Source organism: Plectropomus leopardus, chromosome 23 (assembly GCF_026936395.1).
Source record: "Plectropomus leopardus strain MGB_pleo_1.0 chromosome 23, ASM2693639v1, whole genome shotgun sequence".
Taxonomy (NCBI): Eukaryota; Metazoa; Chordata; class Actinopteri; order Perciformes; family Serranidae; genus Plectropomus; species Plectropomus leopardus.
The window spans coordinates 23635621-23652740 of NC_142198.1; the positions used below are offsets into that span (position 1 = coordinate 23635621).

At 42.8% G+C, this 17120-nt stretch overlaps 2 protein-coding genes across 2 annotated transcripts; one reads left to right on the forward strand and one right to left on the reverse strand.

Annotated features, from left to right (window-relative positions):
- Positions 1-4472: 4472 nt before the first annotated feature.
- LOC121962103 (uncharacterized) lies at positions 4473-6791 on the reverse strand. Its single transcript, XM_042512298.2, has 2 exons — positions 6539-6791; positions 4473-6253 (listed from the first exon to the last, which is right to left on the reverse strand). The coding sequence occupies exons 1-2, from the start codon at positions 6663-6665 to the stop codon at positions 5043-5045; spliced, it is 1338 nt and encodes a 445-aa protein (XP_042368232.2). The 5' UTR covers positions 6666-6791; the 3' UTR covers positions 4473-5042.
- A 4564-nt stretch (positions 6792-11355) lies between these two features.
- On the forward strand, positions 11356-17025 carry cyp17a2 (cytochrome P450, family 17, subfamily A, polypeptide 2). The gene is made up of 9 exons (XM_042512747.2): positions 11356-11597; positions 12491-12611; positions 12917-13055; positions 13657-13886; positions 14181-14267; positions 14400-14603; positions 15075-15241; positions 16088-16191; positions 16310-17025. The coding sequence occupies exons 1-9, from the start codon at positions 11356-11358 to the stop codon at positions 16573-16575; spliced, it is 1560 nt and encodes a 519-aa protein (XP_042368681.2). The 3' UTR covers positions 16576-17025.
- Positions 17026-17120: the final 95 nt, after the last annotated feature.

A 17120-nucleotide genomic window follows, 5' to 3' on the forward strand; every position in this document is an offset into this window, starting at 1 on the left:
AACAATTTCAAAGGAAAAATATTTTTCTTTTGTTAAATTAAAAAAATAGAAAAAATTGCCCAGAATTTTTTGAAAAGAAATAAATTTACCAACATAAATAATAATATTTTAAAAAGCACCAAAATAGCTATATTTTCAGATATATATTTTCTAAATAATCTGAATATAATCATTTCTTCATAAAGCTGTCTGACAGGAAGCGGGTTCAGTGTTCCCGCGTGTTTACCGCGTAAATAACTTCACTCTCACCTGTAAATCTCGCTGATCTGTCGCTCCGTCACTCACTCACTTTAATCCTAAAATCCGTCGCCATGGTTTCACCCCATTTTTTCCCGCTCAGGAATTCATTCCGGGCTCGTGCAGCCGATCGATCAGATCTGTCCGCGCGATCCTGACCGTTAACACCGGAGCGGTCTCGTGCAGCAGCAGCGACGGAGGATGCTTCCGTGTGTGTGTGTGTGTGTGTGTGTGTGTGTGTGTACTAACCGCCGCCCCGCGCGCCCCCTCCCCTCTGCATGCTGCTGGTGACGTAAAGGCCGCGTGACGAGTCATCCTGATGTGGAGATAATGGCGGAGCATCATCATCATCATTTTTACATATCAGAAGTATAATAATAATAATAATAATAATAATAATAATAATAATAATAATAATAATAATAATAATAACAATAACAACAACAGTAATAATAATAACAATTATTGATCATGAATGTGTTGAAATGTTGAGAATGTGATTAAATTAAAAATAAATGTAATTTATATCAGTTAAATGAACTGAGAAAAAGAGAAAAAAACAATTTTCATCAGTTATAGTTACTGAGATAAAATGTATTTAAATCAAATTAATATGATTGTAATCCATTACAGTTACTGAGATAAAGCTTATTAAATAACAGCACTAATGTTATTTCAGTCAGTTATAGTTAACAAAACCAAATTTAAATAGCAAAATAAATATAACTGTAGTTACTGAGAAAAAAATGTAATTAAATACAGAATAAATATTACTAATCAGTTAGTTACTGAGAAACATGTAATTAAATACAAAATACATTTAAATAGTTATTGACAACATTCATACATGACAAAAAAATACACATAATTTTAATTAATTAGAATTCAGGAGTAAAAAAAGATATTTAAATTTCAAAATAAATATAACTGATTGTACCGGAACATTTCCTTTAAGGTAAGCAGTGACGTCACGCATCACGTGGTGACGACAGCCAATCAAACACACCTGCAGCGTTGCGTCACGGACAGGTGCATGCTGGGTGTGGCTAGCGTGCTAAATGCTAACATACCGATGGTGGATTTCTACAAGTGACTCCGGCGTTTACGGACGCGCCAGCACCGGGGAGACTGGCTCTACTGGCTCTACTGGCTCTACTGGCTCTACTGGCTCTACTGGGAGTGTGGGTGAACCTGCAGCAGATCATAGAGGACTTCAGGTGTGCTTGATAGACAGGTGAGCGTGTTGTTTATGGCTGTGTTGGAAGCGGCGTACTCGTACTACAGTTGCAGTCCGTATGCAGTATCCTCATACTGCGTTCCGCAGTAATATGCAGTATCCACTACATACTGCATACTGTGTTCCGCAGTAGTATGCAGTATCCACTACGTACTCATACTGCGTTCCGCAGTAGTACGCAGTACAGCTGTTCAGGTGGATCCTGCAGTTTGCTGAGTCAGACTTGGCTGGTTTCCGGTTTTTGAAAGCGGAAGCAAACAACAGTAAAACCGGTACCGTAGCATCGATTTACGGTTTGAAACAGAGTAAACAGGTGATGTTTACAGACGATGGTGGTGAAGGCTCACCTGAGAGACGATTAACACCTTTATAACGGCCGGAAGTGACCGGGTGTACCGGTGTTACCTTTGTTTAACCCCTGACTGAGTGTTGTGTGGAAGCGCGGGCTCGTGTGATGGTCATGTGATAGCAGCGTCGCGGGTTCGATTCCGGCTCGCGGTCCTTCGCTGTGTGTTGTCCCCGCTTTGTCTGTTTCTGTCTCTCTCGCTGCGCTCTTAAAATCCTTAAAAATCTCTAAAACGTAAAGAATAACTTCGCTCATGTCTCCTGTGTACTTGTACTCTCATTAGCAGACTCCGGTATGTGGTTTACCTGATAAAAGTACTGTAAATGAGCTGAAAAGATACAAATATGATTTTGGCTAATTAATAAAGTGTAACACGAGAGCAAACCGAGGACCCCATCTGGTTGGTTAGGTCTGCACAGCTGTGTGATGTCTGAATCAGTATGACATCCGGGTATTTCTGGCATACTGCATTTTTATTTATTTTGATTGTGGTCACGGCCCTCAATATGTCAGTGATTAGCAGCAACATTGATTTTTATACGTTATTATTTTATGTTCATTGTCAAATATTCACACTCATATCGCTCTGCTCACAAAATGCACTTTGCAAAATCAGGCTATGAAATATTTTATTTTTCTACTTTCTTTAAGTTTATTTTTTTAAACAACATCAGTCCTAATCATAAATATCAAATGTTCATTAATTAAGGAATCTTCTGCCTTCTGCCTTTTCATGAGGCCACTATGTTTTTAGATGGAAATAATAATAATAATAATAATGACTTATTTTCGATGTACTACATGCATGATGTACCTTTTTTCATTATTATTATTGTTGTTATGATTATGATTATCATTATTATTATTATTATTAATGTAGTTTGTGTGGTGATGGAGACGGCTCTGGTTGGCAGAAAGTTGCGCTGCTGACTGGAGGCCACTGGAGGGCGATCACAACATTTAGAGGAGGACACGTTTGTCTTTGTCTCAATATATATTTTAAATATAAAGACTTTAATACAGTCATGATTATCACAGCAGCAGGTGATGATTTTTTTATGTTCAGACTCAAACAAACAGTAGTAGTAGTATTAGTAATAGTAATAATGATGACAATAATGTTAATAATGATAATTTTTAATTTTATTAACTCCTTTCTTTCTTCTTTTTTTGGCAAATTTCAGGTGATTTAAAAAAAGAAACGTTTTTAGTTATTTTCTCACAAATTTTGGGACATTTTGCTCCTTGCCTTTTTTCTATATTTTTGAAAAAATCATGACAAATTGTTCAGGTTTCAGACAGTAAAAAATAAAAATAGAATAGCAACATAATACAGCAAACCTCAAAGTAATAAAATAAAATGAGATAAAATAAAATAAAATATATAAAATAAAGTAAAATGAGATGTAATCAAATGAGAAAAACTAAAACAATAAAATGAAATCAAATAAATAAAAAAGGGTTAATACGTTCATGTAATCCATGTAACATTCACTTTTCAAGTCAAAGTCAGCCCAACACAATCATCCGCTGCTGAAAATAGTCCCCAAAAAGTCTCTGTTTCCTGTTTGTTTGTCAGATGAAATAGAAAATGTCATTATTTATTTGATATTATAATTATAGTTCAGACTGATGACTCACGGCGACTCGGGTGTTTTTCGCTGTGAAAAAACAAAACTGGAGTCTTCGGAGCCGCTGTTACCGTGGCAACAGGACCTTCACAGTTCCCGGAGCTGATGGGAACATCTGTTGCCTGGCAACAGCAGCCTGTTGATGAATGGAACCGGAAATGCTCCGGAATTTGGGATGAAGAGGAAGAGGAGGATGAAGGAGATGAGGCTCATAATGATGATGATGATGCTGTCATAAGTTTCTAGCGATGAAGATGCTCATTAAACGTGATAATGATGATGATGATGAAGATGATGCTCATAATTAACCCCTTTCAGCCTGAGCAAAGTGATTTCTGTCAAAAACGTGGGAAGATGTCAGTGAGCAGCGAAAGACAAAATGACCCCAAATTTAGTGAGAAATTAGTAGAAAGTACAAGAAAATTACCTGAAAATTAATTAAAATAAAATAGGAAATGACCTGGAAAAGGTGCTTAAAAATATAACTATTAAATATATAATAATCAATAAAAAAATTCTGTAACATGTATAGAACATGTATTTATGGTTATTATTAATACAGTTTTCCCCTAGCATTTAAAAAATAAAATTCTAAATCTACTAATTTCTTGCAGTTTGTGGAACATTTCTCACAAAGTTGTTTTTGGCCTTTTTCCATGTTTTTGAGAGAAAAAACTTGACAAGAATTCAGTGAGCAAAAAAAAAAAAAAAATGACGCCAAAATAAGCAGGAAATAAGAAAAAAAGTACAGGAAAATCCCCTGAAAATTTATTTATTATTATTATTATTCATTCATTTTTAGAAAAAGGGAAATGGGCTGGAAAGTGTGCATAAAAATATCTAATAATTCTGTGACTTAATTTTAAATTTGTACTTTTGATAATTAATAATATAGTTTTCCCTCGCATTTAAAAAAACAAAATCGACATTTACTGATTTCTTGCAGTTTGTGGAACATTTCTCACCAAGTGATTTCTGCCTTTTTTTATGTTTTTGAAAGAAACGACAGAGCGTGCTCATGTTTGTTTGTTTGTTTGTTTGTTTATTGACAGCAGCAGCCTCCATGCAGCACGAGGAAACATCAACCTGCCGAGACACACCTGTCCCACAATGCACCGGTGCAGCGCTACCTGCGTGCCTCTGATTACATCATAGAAAAGTGACATCATCGATGCGACACAGGAAGAGGTAGACAAACTATAAAAATAGAGATGTGGTACAAACATCAAACCCCTCAGATAGAAAAAGTCAAAACAGGAAACAAAATCACGACATTCTGACGTCAACATTCAGTTTCTTACGTCATCATGCAAAAATGTAAATATGTTACAGTAAAAACAGGCGGACTGCTCCTTTAAAGTCCAGACCCTGCTGGTCCGGGATCAGAGTCTTCCAGTCCCCATTTCTCTGAGTCCTCTTCCTCCTGCTGTGGACTCAGTCTCACGCATGCGCCATGAGAGCAGCCTGGACACCTGTAAACACGTGCCTCCAGGCTTAAAAACGCCTTCAGTGTGACGTCACATGGAAACGCCTCTGACGTTTTCCGGTCGACGGTTCAAATCCCGAAACTTATCCTCAAGCGCGCTCCCGATCACACTCCGGGCGCGTTCAGGGCCAGTGAGTACGCGGCCATCATCTGCGCGCGCAGCTGCTGCTTGACGTGCACGCGCCCGTGCCTCTTCCTCTCGTCGCTGCGCGCGAACCGCTTGCCGCACACGTCGCACGAGAAGGGCTTCTCCCCCGTGTGCGTGCGCGTGTGAGTTGTCAGGTGGTCGCTGCGGCTGAAGCTGCGCGCGCAGATGGTGCACTGGAAGGGCTTCTGTCCCGTGTGGATGCGCACGTGCCTGTTGAGCTCGTCGGAGCGCGAGAAGCGGCGCTCGCAGCCCTGCACGGAGCACGGGAACGGTTTCACTTTCAGTCCGTTCTTGGCGGGAGTTCTCCTTCCCGCGCGTGAAAGTTTGGGAGCTCCTGGCGCGTGCACGCTGCTGATGTTGACTATCGGGAACGCGCCCTGCAGGAGCGAGGAGAGCAGCTGAGCGTCCAGGGTGGAGGGGAGGGAGGAGGGGGAGCTCTGCGCGAGCTCCGTCTTCACTACCGGCCTGCTGATGACGTAGCTGCCGGAGTCTCCCCCGGTCACCGGCGCAGCCGCCGTTAAGCTCTTCAACCAGTCCTCCAGCCCCAGCGGCTCCTGCTTCACCTCCACGCCGGGCCGCGGCTCGCCCTGCGCGGCTTCGGAGCTCAGCAGAGAGTCGATGAAGTCCGACACATCCAGCTGCTCCAGAGTGGACAGCGGGAGCACCGAGTCTCCGCTGCCCGGGAAGAGAGCCTCACTGACGGCCACCGAGGGCTGCCCGCACCCGCTGCTGCAGCTGGAGCTCCCGAACTCACTCTTCACCGTCACCGGCTGAGGAGCCGCGGGGGGCGGCGGGGAGGGAGGGGGCCCGCAGGGGGACGGAGCGAAGAGCGGCGGGGAGGGAACCGCTGCTGCCGGGCTCAGAGAGCTGTGGTCCCCCTGCTGCTCCATCTCCGTGCAGATCCCGACGATCTCCGTGATCATGTTGAGGATCGCGTCCGCGGTGCTGCTCAGACCCGCCGCCGCCGGTGCCGCTGCCGCCGGTGCCGCTGCCGCCGGTGCCGCTGCTGCCGGTGCCGCTGCTGCCGGTACCGCTGCTGCCGGTGCCGCCTCCGGCTCCGTGAAGAAGCTGCCGGTGTAGCCGAGAGATGGAGAGAGTGTGTCCGAAGAGCAGTCGCTGAAGTCAGAGAAGAAATCTGAGTCCGAGGCGTCAGTTCCCGGAGAGAAGACTGAGGAGAGGAGGAGGAGAGAGGAGGAGAGAGGAGGAGGTGTTATTGTCATTGCATAATAAGCTGTCAGTGGGCAGCAGCAGCCTACACACTCAAATCAATATGAAGCTGCAGCAAACTGCTGCAGCTACAAACTGCTGCAGCCAGCAGCAAACTACAGCTGCCTGCAGCAGTTTCGCGTATTGTAACGCAGCAGGTTGTTTCTCCGCTTGTTTGTGCATGAACTTTGATCAGTGAATAAAGTGAATATCGATCAGGTTGTGATCGGCTGATCGGTTCACACACCTTGGCAGAAAGGTGATCCCACGTCAGAGTCGCTCCCGTCGCTCGGGCTCGAGCCCACACTGTCCACCCAGGCACTGCACGCGTCCTCAAACTCCGACATGAAGCTGTCCTCGCGCTCCAGCAGCATCGTGTGACAGTCGGTGTGTGTAAAGTAAAAACTCCTGTGAGCAGGTTGATCGGGGATTCCCTTTCGGTGCTTAAAGCTCCCGGTGGTTATTAATCCGCTCCGGAGCTGCCGGTGAGTCCCGTTAGTCCGCTCGGTGCTGATGGAGATGCTGAAGCTCCCTCCGCTGCTTTTATACTCTCCGTCTCCTAGGTAACTCCCGGCCCGGCCTTATTGGTCGGCACCGGCGCGAGGGATTCCCCCCGCCGCGCGCTTCGTAGCTGCCCAAACATGGGCCGCATCCGGCTGTGACGGCGGGTATCCCCGCACCATAAAAGGACCGGCGGCAGAGCGACGTCACACACCGGGAGAGCGGAGAGCGGAGAGCGGAGAGAGGGCTTTCCTCCACTGCGGCAACACGGAGGTTACACAACCAGCAGGCCGCCTGCAGCAGCGGAGCCGCGCGTGCTGTTGTTGTTATTGACGCATTTTTATTAAAAACCGTTTTCACAGGTGGGTGTGCAGAGTTCAGCCCCACGGCAGAGATTTACAGCCCAAAACAGGCCGAACATTTTTCATTTTCTGCAAAGACGCATTTTCATGCATTGCTCCACAAAACTGCTGCAGCAACTTGTTTAACCCTTTGATTGATTGACCCTATTGATATAGTTTTTCCATTTGACATTTTTCTCTTGCTTAAAAAAATCTAAATCTAATTTCTTGCAATTTGTGGAACAATTCTCACCAAGTTGTTTATTGCCTTTGACCTCGTGTTTTTGAGCAACAAAAGGAGAAATGACCCAAATATGAAATATTAGTAAAACAAAAAAAGTACAAGAAAATAACCTAAAAACTAGTTAAAATAAGATAGAATTTAATAAGAAAAAAAATGACCTGGAAAATGTGCTTAAATATATAATAAATCATTTACATAATTGAAAATATGTAATTATGATCGTTGTAAATTTTGTTTTTTTCCTTGACATTTTTCCTGGTATTTAAAAAAAATAATTTTCTAAATCTTCTAATCTCGCCATACAAAGGGTTGATTATGAGCATCAAGAAGTATCTTCATCAATTATCAGTGTCTTAAAGGCCTCCTCACCTGTTGGACTTTTTTGTTTACTTTAAATAACATAAAAAACACAGTTTGTTTTTGCAGCATAAAGACGAACAGTGTCATAAACAATGATTCAGCAGCAGGTGTTGACCCTCCTGAGCTGCATTTCAGTCGTCGTTTACGCTCATAAATAAAGAAAGACACACAATCATCTCTGGTGACATTTGAGACACAAAGGTTGTTCACAACCAGGGGACATTTTTAGAAGACACTGATGTATTTTTTGGACAGAAACTGTCTCGTTCTGTCTCTCTGTGTCACACTGATGTTTTGCAGCTCCTGGGTTCAGCACCACGGACAGCCCTGCAGCACTGCAGCGGAGCACAGCTGTCCGTGGTGCTGAAACAGTAACATATCAGAGGCGCTGTCTGTGGTGCTGAAACACTCATGTATTAAAGCTGCAGTCTGTGGTGCTGAAACGTTCTTTTTAGAGGTGCTGTCTGTGGTGCTGAAAAATGTTCATATTAGAAATGCTGTTCGTGGTTCTGAAACACTCTTATGCCAGTGAAGCTGTCCGTGGTACTAAAGCACTCAGATATCTGCTTCTCAGATGACATTCCTGCACGCACACATCACGGTGAAGCGGCTGGGATGCTGTCGCCATGGAGACGGGAGGAGATTGAGGGCAGGCATTATGTAAAGAGGAAGCTGCTGGTTTAACATCTTTATATTTTTCATTATTAGTGTTGTTGTTTTACATGATTTAGCAGCGGAGTGCACATTGTAAAAATAATATCTTTCAGTCACAGCGTCGGAGCATAAGAACATTTGCTCAAGTCCTTAACCCCTTAGACCCCAGCTTTTGTGTGATGTCTTTTAATAACATGGGGGGTAAAGGTAGTGACCAATTTAGCAAAAATGTCCCATAGACTGCAAGAAATTAGTAAAAGGTGACAAGAAAAAGACCTGAAAATCATTTTTAAGGAAAAAATTTAAGAAATAAAAAAAGGGAAAATTGTCCAGAAAACTATATACATAATTATATTTATGTTAGAGAAAAAAATGTATACAGACTTTTTTCTCAGCATGTTTGGGGGACTCATTTTCTTGTTTATTTATTTTTTTAGCTTTCTTTCCTTCTTACTAATTTCTTCAAAATTAAGTTAATTTTTTTCCAAGTTAAGTTAAAAAAAATTTTTTAAATTTTGGGCCACGTTCTGTTAAGTTGTCATTGCTCTCTCCCGACAATTTTCAGGGGTTAGGGTCAGGTCTCACAGGGTTAATGTGCTCACATGGAGACATTGGGTTTGTTTTTAAGAGTGACAAGTGAGTAAGAAAGTATTAAATGGTTTATTTCAGTGCTGAACATGGCTGTGCAAAACAAAATTACAAGTAATGTAACATTTGTTTAATATTTTGTGCAAATGTTTTACTTTTGCACATTATTATGTCGCCAATATGTTGAAACTATATTTTACCAACGTGGTTAACGTGGTTATGTTTAAACACAAAATCCACTGTGTTATGGTGAGGGAGAGGCTCGGGCTTAAAATTTTGGATCAGCCTCATCATCGTCATTCTGCCTGCAGTGGAAGAACTTATCAAAATCACACTTTGCAACTGGATTTAGCAAAATGGAAATATTCCTGATTTTAGTCCAGAATTATCAGATTAGCATCAGCGTTCCCACTTAGAGGAGACGTTTGCTGTAAAACCCACTATTTTTACGACTTTTTTTCTCATAAATCAGTTTTTTATTTTTACAAGAATTTAAACTCAGGAACCTGAAAGAAAAGAAAGAAAACCAAAAAAGAAATAGCGAAAGCTGACGTGAGGAAATGATCTGAAAGTTAGCTGAGGAGGGAAATGTCCAGAAAACTGTAATGATAATTATCTTACTTATATTTTTAAATGATGTTACAGAAAAAAAGAAAAACAATAGTGGATTTTGTATTTATTTTTTTATAATTTTCTTTTTTAAAAAGAATATTTTAAAACATTGTTTAAGTGTTTTCTTGTGCCTATTTTCAGGTAATTTTCTTGCCTTTTTATTTATTTATTACTTGTGATTTTTAGTTCAGTTGCCCCTTGCCCTCTTCAAGTTCAAAAAGTTGCTCAAGTTTCAACGGATTAAAAAAACCCTAAAATTCAAAGGGTTTTTTTTTTGCAGGAAAACATTTAATTTGTAGTTCTGCAGTATTTTTTTATTCCAGTGTGTTTGTGAGCAGCATCTGGTGGCCGTCAGAGGAGCTGCAGCTTTCAGCTCTGACTGATTTTTAAGATTTCTGCTGCCGTGTGTTTGGCCATCAGGATGCTGCTGATTCCTCCACATGACTCTCCGCATTCAGCTGCTGCTTTCCATTTGTGTTTTGCATCCAGATCAACAGAAAATAACTACGTGACCAATCAGAGCCGTCGCTGATGGACGCAAGCGGACAGAAGAAGAAGAAGAAGAAACCCCCTCTGAAGGGACTAAATCAAGAAACTGGATGATGGAAGTATGTGCGGGGGCGAGCAAAGAGAGGCTGTTGCCATGGCGCCGTGCCACCTTCTGTTCCCTCCACCTGTTAGAAATAACACACACACACACACACACACTCGCATTAACGTGGCGTCAGAAACTCTCTGGCCTTCAGTTTCAGTCCTCTGCAGCCTGACTCACACTTTTTTTTTAAATCTGTCACATAAAGCAGTCAGTTTGTCATGTTAAAGGAGTAATCCGCCTTTTTACTCCAGTTTTAACGCTGACGCGCTCGTGATGCACAGTTTCAAACAAAGAGAGTGAAAATCGATGCAGCACAATCAGAGATATCGTCTTTTTCACTCCATGCGGTCTTCTTCTTTGTTGACTACATTACCCACAATGCACCTCTCCCTCTGACAGCTGTGCTCTCCTGCAGCAGAGAGCAGCAGCTGCTGCACAAGGACAGATTATTTATATATATAACTTTTTGTGACAACTCATTGACTTCACAAAGAGTTTGGAAGTCAATGTCATTTTACAGGCAGGGAGACTTTGATAAAGGATGTTGCATTCTGGGAAATGTAGGATTCAGTTTTGTTTTTTCTGGTTAAGAGTAAAAGGAGATCTCAGACTCTGCTGCTCAGATTTTGACTGTTGTTTTCCGAATCTGCCTCCGATGAACTCCAAAACTTTATCAAAGCAGTCAAATAAATTTAGTTAAGTACTGAAACTTGTACTTTGATTTAATATTCACATTAAAAGTGTTTGTATTAACCCCTCAGATTTATCTGGTGACCCTTTTAAGGGGCCCGACCCCGAGGTTGAGAAACACTGGATCAAAGTGTATAAAAAAGTTGTTTGAATTTGCTTCATTTTAAACGTTTATTTGGTTTTTAAGTGTTGAATCAAGAAACTGAAACCTGAAGAAACCAAAGTGTCCGTCTGTCTCTCTGCTTTAAGGTCGCCACGGCAACCAGCGACACCCAGCCTGATAACATCAAGGCTGACTGAGATAAACACAGTCAGGGTGAGGACACACACACACACACACACACACACACACACACACACACACACACACACACACACACACACACGACCTCTGACCTCTCCAAGGTCTCTCTCTGGGGGTCGGAGACTAAAAGCAGGACTCCTCAGCCTGTCTCCCCACTCTCCTCCTCCTCACAGACATGTTCACGCGCCTCCTCTCCTCTCTGCCTCTCTCCGTCTTCCCTCTCTCCCTCCCTCCCTCCTTCCTCCTCCTCCTCCTCCTCTTCATCGTCGCAGCGGTCGTCCTCCTCCGGGCTCGGTCCTCTGCTCCTCCGGCTCGGAGCTCCATCCCCTGCCTGCCGAGTCTCCCCTTCCTGGGCAGCCTCCCCTGGCTGGGAGGAGGCCTCCCTCCTCACCTCCTCTTCACGCAGCTCGCCCGCAGGTCAGAAACACGGAGCGCTAATTCATGTTTGAAAAAAAATGTGAACTTTACCAGTTAATGTTTAAAAAAAATTTGATGTTTAAAAAAAACTCATGAAAGTTACAAGTTAGAGTTTTAAAGAATTTGTTTACGATTCCAAAAAGCTGTTAACGTTTGGAACAACGGGTTCATATTCCTCATTAATGTGTGGAAGGACTCATTCATATTTGGAGGAAAGGTAATATTTTGTAGTTCTCTTTAATATTTAGAAGGACTCATCAATGTTTCCAAAAAGCTGTGAATGTTTGGATGAATGTGTCATTCCTTGTGGATGTTTTGAGCGACTCGTTAATGTTTGGAAGGACTTGTTAATGTGCAGAATGACTAATTAATGCTTTGTAGCTCTCGTTAAAACTTGGACAGACTCGTTAAAGCTTGGAAAAACTCGTTAATGTTTGGGAGGACTTGTTTATGTTTTCATGGAACAGCTAAGATCTGAATTTTTGAGTTATTTCTTATTAATATTTGGAAGAAGTGCATAAATAATACTAGTTAAAATGTTGCAGTTCTCGTTACTGTTTCAAAAAAGCTGTTAATGTTGATAAGAGAGATAAGAGAGATATTCTGTCATGTTTGTTTGCTTTCAGTATTTGGAAGGGCTCCAATTTTTGAAAGGACTTCTCGAAGTGCGGAAGAATTTGTTAATGTTCAGAAGGACTAGAAAATGTTTTGTGGTTCTTGTGAAAGGTTGTAAGGACTCGTTAATGTTTGGAGGAACTCATTATTCTTTGTATTTGTTAATGCTTAAAGGGTTGGTTTAAAGTTTGTACTCGTTACTTTTTGGAAGCATTAACGAGTCCGAGTGCATGCTGTGACTGTTGGAGGTGATGAAGCTGATGTTTGGGATGTTTCAGGTACGGCTCGGTGTTCGCTCTGTTTCTGGGGCCTCACTTCACCGTGGTGATCAACAGCCATCAGCAGGCCCGAGAGGTGCTGCTGCACAGAGGGAAAGACTTCGCTGGACGACCCAGCATGGTGAGACACGCAAAGACAGAGACAGAGAGAGGACACTACTCCTGCTGTAATGGCGTACCCCAGGGTTCTGTTTCGGGTCTCCTTTATTTCAGTTTATATTAATAGTTTAGGTCAAAATGTGGATAATGCCAACTTTTTTTATGCAGATGACACTGTGATATATTGTGACGGTTCGTCCATCATGCAGACTGTCTTTAACTTCATCCAGATTCAGCTCAGACAGCTAAAGATGTTGGCTCTGGTGAAAAAGTGTTGTGATTTATCGTGAGCCACATGACGGCTCTTTTTTTAAAAATCCTGATCAGGTGACCACCAACCTGCTGACCAGAGGAGGTAAAGACATCGCCTTCTCAGACTACACTCCGCTGTGGAAGTTTCACCGCCGCCTCGTCCACAACTCCTTCACTCTGTTCGGAGAGGGAACCAGCCGACTGCAGGACATCGGTACTCCGGCAGTTATTTCACACAAACACAGACCTCTCACATGACGACGACGACAACAACAACAATAACAACAACAAAAAATACAATTGATAGTAATAAGCATGATATTAAGAGGAACTTGTTAATGTTTGAAATGGCTAGTTAATGTTTTGTAGCCCTTGTGAAAGGTTGGAAGGACTCATTAATATTTGGAAAGACTCGTTAAAGTGTGGAAGGACTTGTTAATGCTTGGAGCAACTACTGAAAATAATAATAATGATAGTCTTTATTTATATAACACTTTTCAAGCTGAAGCACAAAGTGTTTCCCAGATTTAAAGATTTACAAAATATTTATTTATTATTTATTTTATTAAAAACCCACGTGGCCCCTCCCCCGCCCCCCTTATGACATAAAGAAAATTAAGAACATTAGAAACGTTAGAGCACAAATATTAAACAGTACTGCGTACATGAAAATATGAAGGTGCAGGTACAGAAATACACTTTTGTGTGTGTGTGTAAAATATTAAAATGAAACAAACTACAGCTGAGCCAGTATTTCTATGGTGTTGCGGCTGCTTCACATTAAAACTGTTGATTTATTATCCATGTCCGTCCAGTTCTGTCCTCTGTGGACAGTCTCTGTGCAGAGCTGTTGTCTAATGGACGGCGAGGCTTCGACCCGTCTCCTGCAGTGACCAGGGCTGTCACAAACGTCGTGTGCACGTTAGTGTTCAGCGCTACCTATCGCCATGGCGACGCAGAGCTGCAGGAGGTGATCCGCTACAATGACGGGATCGTCCAGACCATCGCCAGAGGAGGACTGGTGGACATTTACCCCTGGATGAAGGTACGTCACCTGTCTCCGACTTTGACCCTGAAACTGTTCACTCTGAAGAGGTGGAGACTGAACGAAAAAATGTCCTCTCAAAGATGTCCACACAGTATAAAAATGTCCTCACTTTTCAATCATGTCTCCACTTTCCCAAAAATGTCCCGACTTACTGAAAATGTCCTTAGTTTGTCATAAATGTCCTCTTTCTGAAATGTCTTTAGTATCAAAAAAATGCTGCTTAAAACTTCAAAAAATGTCCCCACTTCCCCAAAATGTTTTCACTGTCCAAAGTGTGTCTCTATCCCTCAGGTCTTTCCTAACAAGTGTCTCAGTAAACTGAAGGAGTGTATCACCGTCAGAGACAGACTGCTGTCCCGAAAACTTGAGGAGCACAAGGTGACGTCCTCACACAGACAGGCGGCCTCGAAAAGTGTCACCTGGAGCTGAAAATGACGAGACTTTAAATTGTCCAACAAAATTTAAAAATAAAATAAATAAATATCACTGTTAAAATCCCGTGTCCTCCAGGTGTCTCTGAGTGACGGTGACCCCCGCGACCTCCTGGACGCCTTGTTAAAGGGAAAGACGGACAGTAAGTCCCCTGGTTGTGAGGAGGACAGGATCACTGATGACCACGTCCTGATGACGGCGGCTGAGGCTTTTGGTGCTGGCGTGGAAACAACGTCCACCACGCTGCTGTGGATCCTGGCGTACCTGCTGCACCACCCGCAGGTCCAAACCGCCACGCTGTAAAACACATCGAGAGTTCAAAGATAAAAACTCCTCAACAGTTTAAAAGTATCCAGCCTAAACCAATAGTCTATTAACCCTTTGAAACCGGAGCAAACTGGTTTGATGTCTTTCAGGAACATCGGAGAAAGTCACATCAGCATCACATGACCCAAAAACGAGCAAAAATTAGCATCAGCATCAGTTTTTTTCCCACCATGGCTGTGGGATCAAAAATGTCATTTTTGGACCTGAACAGTCTGAAGTTAACTATTTAGTTTCCACAGTGTATTTTAGACTTATTGTAGGAGCTGAGCTGCAAATTCACTGATTACACTCAAATACACAATCTGGACTACATTTAGGACACATGCATCAACACACACACAGTTATCACAACAGGAAGAAGAAAAGAGACTAAAATGAGACAAACAGTCTCTAAGGATTAAAATCATTATGCCCCGCCCCCTGCAGGTCCAGGAGCGCGTGCAGAAGGAGCTGGACGAACACGTGGGCGAGCGAGCCGTTTGCGTGTCGGACCGCGGCCGGCTGCCGTACCTGGACTGTGTCATCAACGAGGGCATGAGGATCCGCCCGGTCAGCCCCGTGCTGATCCCGCACACCGCCATGACGGACAGCAGGTGACCCACCTTTAAACGCCGCAGCCATTCCCGAAATCACCGAATTAATGCACAAACCTGTGAAATAACACAGGATGGTCGGAAATTAGGAAACCCAACAATAATTTCTGTTTACGGTTTCTGGCTGATAAAAAGGGTCATTTTTGGGGATTTTTTTAAAAGAAAAAAACATGACTTCTAAACCAAAATTTTTTCTTAAAAATCACCCAAAAACATTTAAAGAAGAAAAAATTGCTATTTTCCTTCAGAAAATAACCAACAGATTCATTAAAAATGAAAATGATCTGCAGCTCCAGCCAGTGTCTGTCTGTCTCACTGTCTCACTGTCTCTGTCTGTCTCACTGTCTCACTGTCTCTGTCTGTCTCACTGTCTCACTGTCTCTGTCTGTCTGTCTCACTGTCTCTGTCTGTCTGTCTCACTGTCTCTGTCTGTCTGTCTCACTGTCTCTGTCTGTGTCTGTCTGTCTCACTGTCTCACTGTCTCTGTCTGTCTGTCTCACTGTCTCTGTCTGTCTCAGTCTGTGTCTGTCTGTCTCACTGTCTCTGTCTCTGTCTGTCTCACTGTCTCTGTCTGTGTCTGTCTGTCTCACTGTCTCTGTCTGTCTCTGTCTGTGTCTGTCTGTCTGTCTCACTGTCTCTGTCTCTGTCTGTCTCACTGTCTCTGTCTCTGTCTGTCTCACTGTCTCTGTCTGTGTCTGTCTCTGTCTGTGTCTGTCTGTCTCTCTGTCTCTGTCTGTGTCTGTCTCTGTCTGTGTCTGTCTGTCTCACTGTCTCTGTCTGTCTCTGTCTGTTTCTGTCTGTCTCACTGTCTCCGTCTCTGTCTCCGTCCCTGTCTCTGTCTGGTAGTATTGGCGGTCACTCTGTCCGCCGTGGGACTCGTGTTTTGGTCAACATGTGGTCGATTCACCACGACCCCGAACACTGGGACAAACCCGACCTGTTCAACCCAGGTAACACACACACACACACACACACACACACACACACACACACACACACACACACACACACACCTCATCAGAATAAAAAAAACAGAACCTGAACACACCCTGTTGTCTTAATATCCAGATCGTTTCCTTGACGACCGAGGCCAGCGGGTCACGCCCTCCTGCTTCCTGCCGTTCGGGGCGGGGCCTCGGGTCTGCGTTGGCGAGTCGTTGGCGCGGCTGGAGCTCTTCCTCTTCCTGTCGTCTCTGCTGCAGCGAATGAGCTTCAAGCTGCCTGACGGGGCTCCCCCGCCCAACCTGCAGGGGCGACTGGGCGTGGTCCTGCAGCCGCTGCCTTATAAGGTCGTGGTCACTCCGAGGGCGGGCTGGGGGGGTGGGGCAATGTGACCGTGGGAGGGGTTAATGGTCCTAAAAATAAACCGTTTGTTGCTTCACTTAATTTTTTGAGTAGAAATGAAAATTCTGCACAAATTAAGTGACAGAAAGTGTTCAGCCGACAATCTTCTCCGTCTGATGGTGAATTTTTATAACACAAGAAAAAACAGCTCACAGCTCCGCAGAGCAGCATTTCGCAAAACAAATGACATGAAAATGGTTCTTTACTGTTACAAAAAGAAATTTCAGTGCACTGCAAACAGCAGCAGGATCCAAACCGTTACACCCACCAAGAAGAAGAAAAGGTTTAAAGGTAAAAAAAAAAAAAAACACTGAAAAATTGAAAAGAAAGAAAAAAATCACCAAACATGTTAAAGGAAACAAAAACTGCCAATTTTATTTTAAAGAAAACAAAATGACCAAAAATGTTCAAAGAAAAGAAATTAGCAAATACTTTTTTTTTTTTTTAAAAAAATCATTCTTAAAAGAAAAAAAAATGTCTAAAAGTTTAAAGAATATAATAAATCAAGAATATCAAAGGAAAAAAATGCCATGAA

Excerpts from the sequence above, each read along its gene's own strand:
- LOC121962103 (XM_042512298.2), bottom strand. The coding sequence starts at position 6,665 with ATGCTGCTGGAGCGCGAGGACAGCTTCATGTCGGAGTTTGAGGACGCG. Across the intron at positions 6,254-6,538 it reads GGGATCACCTTTCTGCCAAG|TCTTCTCTCCGGGAACTGAC; the intron begins GTGTGTGAACCG and ends TCCTCTCCTCAG.
- cyp17a2 (XM_042512747.2), top strand. The coding sequence starts at position 11,356 with ATGTTCACGCGCCTCCTCTCCTCTCTGCCTCTCTCCGTCTTCCCTCTC. Across the intron at positions 13,056-13,656 it reads CAGCCGACTGCAGGACATCG|TTCTGTCCTCTGTGGACAGT; the intron begins GTACTCCGGCAG and ends ATGTCCGTCCAG. Across the intron at positions 14,604-15,074 it reads ACCTGCTGCACCACCCGCAG|GTCCAGGAGCGCGTGCAGAA; the intron begins GTCCAAACCGCC and ends CGCCCCCTGCAG.